Source organism: Opisthorchis viverrini (genome assembly GCF_000715545.1).
Source record: "Opisthorchis viverrini unplaced genomic scaffold opera_v5_169, whole genome shotgun sequence".
Lineage (NCBI taxonomy): Eukaryota > Metazoa > Platyhelminthes > Trematoda > Opisthorchiida > Opisthorchiidae > Opisthorchis > Opisthorchis viverrini.
This window is the reverse complement of record NW_008751824.1, coordinates 1,112,377-1,122,737: the sequence shown is the minus strand read 5'-3', so window position 1 is coordinate 1,122,737 and position 10,361 is coordinate 1,112,377. Positions and strand designations below refer to the sequence as shown.

Below are 10,361 nucleotides of genomic sequence, written 5' to 3'. Positions count from 1 at the left end.
TTTTTTTACGGAACACGTCGCCATACATGTTCCAACCCCCAACCTGGAGGGCCAGGAGACTGTGTTCGTCGGACCTCTACCCATGGACCAACCTGGTATGAGAGACTCCGCGGCAGGCCTCAGGCGAATATGTGGAGCCAAATGTACATCATCATCATCATCGTCGACAGCATGACATCAGTGTTCAACACCGATGCTTCACGGCAAATTGTACATATTGACCTGTATTCAAGTACAGCACTCCCGGACGGTGACGTGAAATTTCAACCGCCCATGAGTCATACAGGTAATGTAACGAGAACTTTGCCGTAGTTTTTATCAATCAGGCACCCGATAATGTGTGAGGTTCCCTATTTGTTAAGTTAATTTAGCCATCTTCGTCACTTGTGCAGCCAAAAACTAAGTTCATATTAGAGGCATGGTACAAGGAGCAACATGTCCACGCAGGACGGGTAAGCCTTTCATAAATTCCGGCGCCATTTAGGAGCAATGAGCCCCATCTTACTAATAATCTTATCATCAGGTTACGAGTGATGTACTATTCGCTGTGGTAAGCGTATGAAGACGGTGAGGTGTTTCCCCCAGGCAATCATCATATTTGGATTTACGTGAGCAGCCATGCTGCCTTCCCCAGGAAGGACGGGCTTGAAAATGTTAGTCCCAAAATCCACACACCATTCGCTTAACGGTTTCCGCTGATCAGTTATCTAATACACTAAAGATACAAGTGAAACCCACCAAGAACCCGGATACTGTCATCTGGCTTGCTCACAAACATCAGGATTTTGAGGCCCGTACCCTATTCTTCATGCTCAGTCCAGTCTCTCCAACAGTCTAGGTTGGCCCCTAACGACCCGGGCGCCTCCAGAATAATTGTATCACCGATATCATTGACTTCCTTCAGTATATAGCTTCTCAATTCTACTCCCCGATTCATCAAATGGGGGAAAGTGTGGCCGCCAAAACTAGTCACAGTTCATGTCGCCCTAAGATGGCACGTGACGACGTGAGCCGAGAACAGCAAACAAGATTCTGGCTGAATGGGGTTTTGTGGACCACATCTTTGCACTCCGCTTAGTGTAAGACCAGCGGTATTCGTTTAGGCGCCTTACAATCTTGAGCTTTTTTGAATTCTAGAATGAGTCCAATTCCGTCGACCAATTCAACATGTGCAATGGGGTATGCCTCAGAAGTTCGTGAATATCATCTGTTCATATCCACGGACATGAACGCATGGGAGTGTATGGAAAGCACTTTCACAGTCACAGGGATGTTCACTCTCCCCACTCTTTTTCAACTTCGTTGTCGATGAGGAAATAAGGCAACCCCTAGATGGAAACTCAAGGCTTACTAGAAAAGCTGGCTAAGGTCAGTCAGTCCTCCGGAATATGCTTCACACGAAAATCAGTCGTGCTGCCGGGTGAAGTTTTTGAGGATGCGACACCGGAATTTTCGAAATACTAAACTTATCTCAGGAGCTGAGTTATCTCTGATGGCAGCGTGACAGTAGGAGCAAACTCACGAATTAAAAAAAAATCAGGATTAGTCTTGCTAATCTGTCGCGGACTAGCCCTACGCCCCCTCCCTGCTCCATTTCTCCTCCCTTCCCATTATAACGCGTTTCTCAAATAAATTGAGATGGCTGTATGGCGGCCATCTCACCTGGTATTGTCGCTGATGACGATGATCAGAAACAATATCGATTTAATCAGTGTACTTGTAGGAGATACTAAGTAGTGGGTGTAGGCACGCCACAGTAGTCGATGGTACTGCAGCCGCCCAGTAGGAGCATTCAACGGATGATGTAGGACGTTCGGGTGTGGTGGGTAACCTAGGGACGCGGGAAGCAGTGTCGAGGAGTGGGTAATGTAGTCGTATGGTATACGTGGGTACACTTGGGATAACCAGGTTTGGGGCAGGCCCAATAAGTTGCCACAAACAGAATGAAGCAGTGGCGAATCCAACCCCATGTTGTTAATTAGTGTTGGGCGTTCTAAGACTGGATACTCGGCTCACTAGCCTATTGCATTATGACATCACCTGGGGAGGTAGTGCGTTTGAAGTTAAAATCCTGAGAATTTGGTAGAACACGCGACCATCACTTCTCATACCGAACAGTGGACAAGCATGCTCTGTCCGGAAGCAGGACCACGCACGGTAGTCACCTTAGCAAGTCAGTGAATAAAGTCTACCGGGGTCGCTTGCTGAAGTATGCACGTGTGGAAGGTTTGAAATCTGACGCCCCCCAACTTTGGCAATACCCGACCTGCCACAGGCAGGTGAATCGTGGGACCCTCCACTCAACCGCCACAGTGAAGGCTAAATCCGGTCGTCATTCCACAAACTCAGTAGACTCCGTATTTCCTGTTGCGTTCTCTGAGGACATCATGTACTACGACTAAGCTCATTATATCCAAGGGGGCCGCTGCAATTATTGCATAATGGCCTACTGAACTGACGCTTTACCATCCCCCAGATGGCATACACAAAATGACCTGCACTTAGCATAGAACGTTCTATTTTGTTTGAAATGCGAAAACATGAACATAGGCGTTAGAAGTGTTCTGATTATCGTGGTGACGGGCTCCGATCCGACCAGTCATCTTTTGGTAGGCGAGCAAAGCTATCCCGAGGCGGGCTGCGCGACCTGCTACTCGAATCCACACGCGACCGGTGAACAGATCGAGAACGTGACCTTGAGCGGCGGTATGGTCCAGAACGAGGTGCGCGTCGATCGCTGTATCCAAAGCGTCTATTTCGATCCGAGAATCCACGTCTGAAAAGGCAAATGAGATCCAAATAGTCACGAGAAAAGTTACGTTTCTAAATGATGAAACCATTCTTTGCTACTGCTGCTATTTTTGAATAACATTCATTGTTACTTACCGCTGTTATGGACACCAGGTAACGATAACCATCACCAGAGACAACAACATCGGTGCTGACGCCAATGCTTCACTGGGTACAACCATAGTAGAAAAATCATTCAGCTGTAACACCTAGCTGCCCAGCTGCCCGAGAGGTGGCATACTACCAAGTTGTCCAATCCTAAGGGGGGAATTCGATGCAGAGGTCGGCTTCGAGCCACAGACCTTCCGGTCAGTAAATTCGCGCTCTAACCACTTGAACCATCTCGCCCCACCATCGTAGCGTGAAGAGAAAGTGGCTGAAGAAGGGGACCTAGTACTGGCCTATGTCAAGCATTCCAAGCGCTCAACCTGTGAAGAAACTGACAGCACGAACGCCACTGACATCGATTAGCCACCATTTTTTGAAACGTCTCTAGCCAAGCGCAGGCGGGGTCAGATAACCCACCCTGAAAGGTGTACAACGTCAAAAACATCCATTTTCTTCGAAATTCCATCTAGTATTTATCATTCAGATCGACAAACTAAAAGGCAGTTAATCACCACATGTACAGCGGACAAACGGGTTAGAGTGATGATGAAGTCGGGCCTCCTTAAGGGTCGGACCAATGCCTATGCTTTGCACTGAAATCCAGTCGAACTATCGGCCAGATATTAGTGACAATGTTTATCCATGTTGTAGACCGAGTCAGGCTAGCACTGCACTGATTCCGTTCCCTACCAACTTCACTTCCAGGAGTGTCTTCATGAACTGTGGCAGTACGTTAGCGCTACTACGAATGATTCTGCGGGCAGCATGCTATCAATGGAGTTCCACTGGACCAGGATGATCCGCCAATGGGTGGGATAAACAGTCAGTAGAAAATGACATCCCATCAAGTCTTCCGAAAGAACCTTCAGAAAATAGAGCTTCAAAAACCCGTCGCACATTTGGTACAGGAATCTCCTCACACGCAACATAGAGGGCACTCATGAACTGAGGCGTTCCATGCGGCGTGGGGTTCAACGGCGGACAGTTTAGGGTCCGCAACATTTAAAAATCTTGTTGAGAAAAAAGAGCGAAGTGCGAGCCGACTCAAACATTCGAGGTGTCTGCGGCCCTAACACATTGGGTAATCATGACAAAATCTAACAAGAGCGCCATACACTGAAAGGGGTAAGAACTTCATCCTGAAAGGCTTGCACAGACACATGACACGTTACTCTTTTTTCGAACTTCTTGCTCGCTTCCCCACCCCTTAGGCACAGCCGCTGTATCATGGTAGCTAGACATGTCAGAAAAAAACCATCGTTACACGGTGCAAACACGAGCACGTCATGATGACGGCCACCCAATGCTTCGGTGACCATGGCTGGGTGAGGAACAGGCCCCAAATCGCGTCGAACTTATCGTGCAGTGTACATGTAAAAAGCAAGCTATTTTAATAACCCGATAGGAATCGAAACACTACGAACCACAAACAGTTAATCTGACAATTTCCATGAAAGGAAAAGTAGCAAACAAATACTCTACTTCTAACAACTGAAGCTGCTCGTAGCGAAAGGGAACCGACCTTTTATCTTTGCCCATGTAAACGCCGGGGGTTGGCTGATGAGGGGCACTGGTCAAGCTGTAGTCAACACGGAGAACGCGATCGTGCAGCTCCAGTCCACGCGCACAAGCAGCTCGCGCAGCACGTGCGTCTTCCAAAGATTGGAAATAAACAAACGCGAAGCCTCGAGAGCGACCTGACCGCAATAAAAGCAGAATGAAAAAAGGGAGTTCACAAACCCCGGTGACGGCCTTCCATATAGCAACGGATAAAACAAAAGTTGGCCAACCACGGCCGTTCAGAGAATGGGCTAATAAACAGTTGAAAGCGTCCTTTTGGGAGCCAGTCGCAGTGTAGCTTCCCCAGAGCTCTAATGGACGCTAGGCATCATGAGGCATGTTTGAGAATTTCTTCCACTGATTTATTGCCACGACTAGAGTTTATGGCATCAGTTACTTTGGTGCACAGCTGCAATCTCATCTCGAAGAAGCACGATGGATGAGATAATGTCAGTTTTCACGAGCCTAGACACGAGCAGTGGGGACGAAAGTTTGGACTGCCGAAATTCCGGTCAGCACCTTCGCGCCTCCAATATGGAGCTAACTCGAGCTCATCGAGGGTTCAAACGTCCTCCACACACGACCGTTTAGGTGAGCGTAACTTAAAAGTCAGAGTTTGCACTTCCGAATAGTGTTTAGCCCCTCCATGCATTTTGAGCTAACGCCCCATCTACCGGGACACAGATGAAATAGGATAGGAAAGCGACCGAAACCTCACAGTTCCATGAAGCTCCTTTGCAGGTGGTATGGCGGTCTTGCCACAACCATCTTTCTCATCGCCGCCTCAGAATAACCAGTCCTCTCGTGCCAAATCATACTTGCTGCTCGTTGGAACATCTCATGAACGTTTCATTCCAGATGTAATTTGCGAGCGGCCTCCTTTTCAGCATCAGTGGTAGAGCGGGGCAGTTATTCGAAGAACCCTGGTAAATCAACATTGCTTATAACGTTGGAAACATGAACCACTTAAGTTTCCAACAATCTGGCGAGTAATGCCATATCAATGGGAATCTTCTCAAGACTTGTACGACAGTTTTGGACCGAAATCGTGAATATGGCGAACGAGACAACCAGGTTAGGAGGCCCTTGCTGGAATGATGAAAATGCAGGCTTACAAACCACCACGTTGAGACGCATGGAAGCCTGGAAGAACAATCACACATATAACTGAATCACATGGGGCTGAATAGGAAGCGTTAACTTGACTCGACCATTTTTGGGCACTGTTCCAGAGATGTCCAATTCTGTCAAGAAACGGGAGGTAATATCTATCCCGCCGGCATTGGTGGTGAGTTGCACAAGTTCTGGAACGCGGAAACAAGAGGCCCTGTCTCGACCATTGGCCACATTAAACGGAACGGGGGCTACTATGGACTAGAATACTACATTCCATGGTGGAATGAATTTAAAGATAAACAGCAATTACGGGTGGTAACAGTAATCCGTTTTCTGGGGTTCACGACGCAAGCTGTCTTCATCTGATACACCTTGGAAATTGTGCCTGAGGGCGTCCCCTCAGTCTATCAATTATTATCCTCACAAGAGGCAACATCAACTTCGACACTGATGTTTCGCTGTCCAGGTTCTTAAAAGAACCACTGAGTAGGTAGAACGGTACACAGGCGTTTTCGACCCATTTGGAAGGACCATTCTAAGGCGGCTTACGTCCATAGGACGCAACATGTTTTCCATGGAAGACAGATCAAGGAACATACGGATCCTATGGTAGTAACATGAGGATTTCCACCTGATCTATGGAGTGACTCACCTGTAAGACTGTCATAAACAATCTGGATATCCTCTAAAGGACCATACGCACTCATTATATCGTATAAATGGCGCTCTTCAGTACGCAGAGAAAGGCCAAAGACACCAAGTATGCGTGAAGGTTTCGGAACAACACCAGCGTTCGGTCCGCGCCCACGAACTTCACCCGCATACCTCGTCGGACCAGCACTTTCGTAACGGCTACCGTACGACGGACGGCGGTCGTCATCACGCCCATAACCATTGGATTCCCGAGGACGATCCCTACGTCCAGAATAACCTCGGGATCTATCGGTGTCATCCCTGAAAAGATGCAACAAATTCGCGATGGGTGGCAGCTCATTAGGACTGACACGCTGGTAAGTATACAAACATCTGAATGAAAACTACGGGTGCTAAACAATGTGCTGTCACTGAGGCGATGTTCAGTCCTACGTACAGCAGCTGTAAAAATGTTACAAAGGGCCAAGCGAGGCAAATATACATGCCATAGCCCAACCTGAATTAAAGTAAACGAAAACAGTTACTAGCTTCCTGGAACATCATAAATATTAGTGAACTTAGGTGATCGTATCTGACAGGGAACCCACGGTCACCAGACGACTCCGGAATTTCGAAGTCCGTGACCTCATTTCCAGGGATATGCAATGATCATCATCATCCATAATCATTGTCAGCTGTAAGAACCGCGCACTGGTTGTAGCTGCCACAGTTTCGTTCACCGATGATTGGGAGGTAGGTAGCTGCGCATTGCACGCGCGAGCTGGTAAACTGGTGCATAAATCCAGCACTGTCAGTGGGATGTCGAGCGGGGGGGGGTGGAAAAGGAGCTATGCATTGAAGGCAATAGCTTGGATGCACGAGCGCCATTGAGGGCGCGACTGGGCCATGTCTGATAATGTCTCTAGCCATTGGTGTGGCCCGTCTCGGGGTCCCCATCCAGGAAGACGGCAGTGACCAGCGCAGCTGAGTTTGCTGGTAATGGCCTTCATACTTCGCTGCCAAGTCATTGTTTGACCGCCTCTGGCTCTCTTCCACCCTTCACATGGTTGGGCGAAAAGAGCCCTTCGAGGAAGTCGGTCGACTGGCATACGCAGTACGTGGCCAAGCCAACGGAACCTGTGCAGTGTGATCAGTTCATCTATCGAGGGTGAGTTATTTCTCCCTAATACCACTCGACGTACTTCAGTTCAGTTCATATGTAATGAAGCCACTTTTGTATAATAGACGAGCGAGCTGGTCCCCTGCACCGAGTCATATGGTGGTGCCACCATTAAGTTGGAAATTCCGTAGAACCGTACGCAATTTTCAATAACACCACTGATAACTGACTAACGTACAGGCACGCTAAACGGTCTGAAGACCTATTGTGTAAGAAATGGAAGGACCCGGTACTAGTTTACGGCTCCAAAATAATTAACAAAGCAATAAGCCCGAGTACAATGGTAAAAACACTCACGAGTACTCCCTGGTGCGAGGCGCGTAGTCGTCGTACCGCGGAGCCCGGCGGTGACCCCCCGTGGGTGAATCCACGTAAGACATAGCTATGAAAGTAGACAGTACGGCAACCGTTGCTTGACAAATACGACGACCAGCCGGAAATGAACAAACAAAGAATACATCTTGCATTTTGTTGACTTGTATGCTATGCTTTGATCCATCTCGATATAGGAACCTGAGTCAAGTTCATCGGACAATGCCGTCTCCGTTTAACAGGTTTTTGGATCTTGCTAGTTTTCCTGATTTAGTTGACAGAAATTTAATCCACTTTGACACGCTTGTCAGCCATTGTCTTGTCTTGAGACTTGCTGGCACACCCCTATGCTGAGTACCTTCGGCTAGTCTTCCCGATGCGACTTGCAGAGACGGGCGGTTTGAAGATTCACCCAGTTTGTTATACCGACCTGTGGCTTTTCGGGCGCAACGTCTCTCCGATGTATTTAACTGGAATTTTGAAACTCGCTAGGGTTGCTGAATTAGGCGACTGAAATAATTCCGTTTTGGGAAGCTCGGTTTGGGACTTGCTGGCGTTACCCTATTTTCGACGAGTATACTCGGTTAGCCTTCATACAACTTGCCGAAGAACCACGCTCCATCTTCTTTTACTGGCTACTCAGTACGATCTGTCGGTTTCAAAGCCGTTGAGCAGCCAAAATGCCATTATAGTAGGACTTCGCAGGGAAAACTCGACGTACATAGGCCGGAGCTTAGGTCGCTCCACGGTTGGCACCCCACACAAGGACAAATCTTGCAGTTTATTTATTTGTGATAAGATCCCATTTACACTTATAGTTGAAAAGTCAAGGAAACTGAAACATCGACGACCGGACATACGTTGGTGGGATAGAGTTACTCGGCGCCTAAGGAAGTGGCAGGTTGGTTAAAACAAGCAAGGTCGGCTAGGTTCTTTGGTGCTGCTAACTGGATATTTGGAAGAAAATAATCATGTCCATCCGGCACTGCTTGTACAATTTGCTGCTGTTTTGTAACATCTCTGCACTGTTCAACTTTGCATCCTGGTAGCACTTCGGGACATGGGGTACAGTGATTCAGGCGGGCGGTATCCGGAGTGTGACAGTGACGGCCCAGAAACTACGGCGCTTCGTAAGTTACCACTTTTAGGTATCGAAGTCAATGTTTATTGTGTCTCTCTGCGGTTTTTCAGTGTGAGTGATTTAAGTGAGCTGTTTTTCAAGGTCAACGAACACAGCGAGTTGAGATAGCGCACAATAAAATGAGACACCTCGTCTTATCGAAAAGCACAGTAGGTCTAAAATGAAGATAGAAGATAAGTTCTTCTATCGCAGGAAAGATAAGCACGGTTTGTTGTAGCCTACAAGTTCCGTTGTTGGCAATCCTTCTGCCTGAATAGAAGGATGCGAAAGGATGTGCCTTGTGACTGACGAATTGACGGATTGATACACAGGATCGAGGCTTTTGCCCAGGTTTTCCGGGTGGCCTTTGTTCTTGTCGGTCAGTGGCTATCGTTCACCCGAAGGTCACAATTGTACCACTGCTCTTTATGTTCTCAGTGCGGGGTAGTATGCTCGCCAGCGTGAGGTTTCGCATAAGTGTCTAATAGTGCTTTTAGCTGGGTTCTAGAAGGAGCGTGAACGACTGTCGGAGGAAGGTCATTCCACGCACTTACCACCCGAAATGAGAAAAAATCTTGTCCAATTAATGTGTGTGCTCTGAGCTTCAAAATTTTCCCACTATGTCCCCGCCGTGTGTTTGTTGGGTCAACGGTAGAAAACTCTGCCAAGCTTTGCTCAAACAGGGCATAACTAAGAATTAGGTCCCCTCGGAGGCGACGGTAATTCATGGGAAAGAGGTCAAGCATCGCGAGACGCGTTTCGTAGTCCACGGATTTGAGGCCGGCAACCATTCTCGTGGTGGCTCGCTGGGAACGCCCAATGAGGGTGACGTCTTTCGTGCGTCCTGGGTAGACAACTTGGTTGGCGTGTTCCAGGAGCGGGCGTATTCCAGGAGCGTTATTCATGATAAAAAACTCAACGACATCCGTTGGACGTAGTGTATTTAGAATGAAATGTTCAACCATAGAACTCCAACTTACCGCTAATTGACCGGATAGTTGCCATAATTTACGTATGACCCAATTTCGTAGGCAAATGTTACTTTAGAAAGCTGTCGTACATCACCATGAAAACGGTAATCTATCGTGACTGAAAGCGAGTTCAAGGATTCTGGATGGCATCAAACGATATACATTTTGCGAAGAGGAGCTGGATTTGGTGGAATGCGAAGCCGCTGTAAATCAGAAATCCGCCAATTCAACGTGCAGTATTGGAGTTCACCCGGGAAAGCAAAAATGTGCCATCTGATTACATGAGACATCAACAAAGAAACAAGCCGACCGTCGTCTTCTTGAGGAGCAGGAACGGTAACCCACAAGTGACCCACTAGATGTATCTGAAGTCTACGGAGAGCGCCATGCAGGCTTGTACTCTACCCCACCGATCTCATCACAGATAATCTTGTCAAAATGCAACAACGAAACGCCTCGAATCACCGTGGTCTTCACTGAAGGGAATATTTGACAACCCTGCGCAAGATAAACCCGTTCTGAGTCTTGGGACCAGACCGGGTCCATCCAAGTATCCTGGAGGGAACGTTAT

General features: G+C 47.8%; 2 protein-coding genes across 2 annotated transcripts in view; one reads left to right on the top strand and one right to left on the bottom strand.

Moving 5' to 3' along the window:
- The window catches only part of T265_07371 (hypothetical protein), a gene marked incomplete at both ends in the record, with an annotated part of 5,393 nt that extends 4,315 nt beyond the window's left edge, over nucleotides 1-1,078 (top strand). The window contains one exon of the mRNA XM_009172870.1: nucleotides 905-1,078. Coding sequence (XP_009171134.1) covers nucleotides 905-1,078 — 174 coding nt within the window. The remainder of the gene's footprint in view (nucleotides 1-904) is intronic.
- A 1,431-nt stretch (nucleotides 1,079-2,509) lies between these two features.
- On the bottom strand, nucleotides 2,510-8,553 carry T265_07370 (hypothetical protein; the record flags this gene model as incomplete). Its single annotated transcript, XM_009172869.1, has 4 exons — nucleotides 2,510-2,776; nucleotides 4,421-4,595; nucleotides 6,227-6,528; nucleotides 7,685-8,553. 4 exons carry the CDS (start codon nucleotides 7,852-7,854, stop codon nucleotides 2,569-2,571), a joined length of 855 nt encoding a protein of 284 aa, XP_009171133.1.
- Between the last annotated feature and the right edge of the window lie 1,808 nt (nucleotides 8,554-10,361).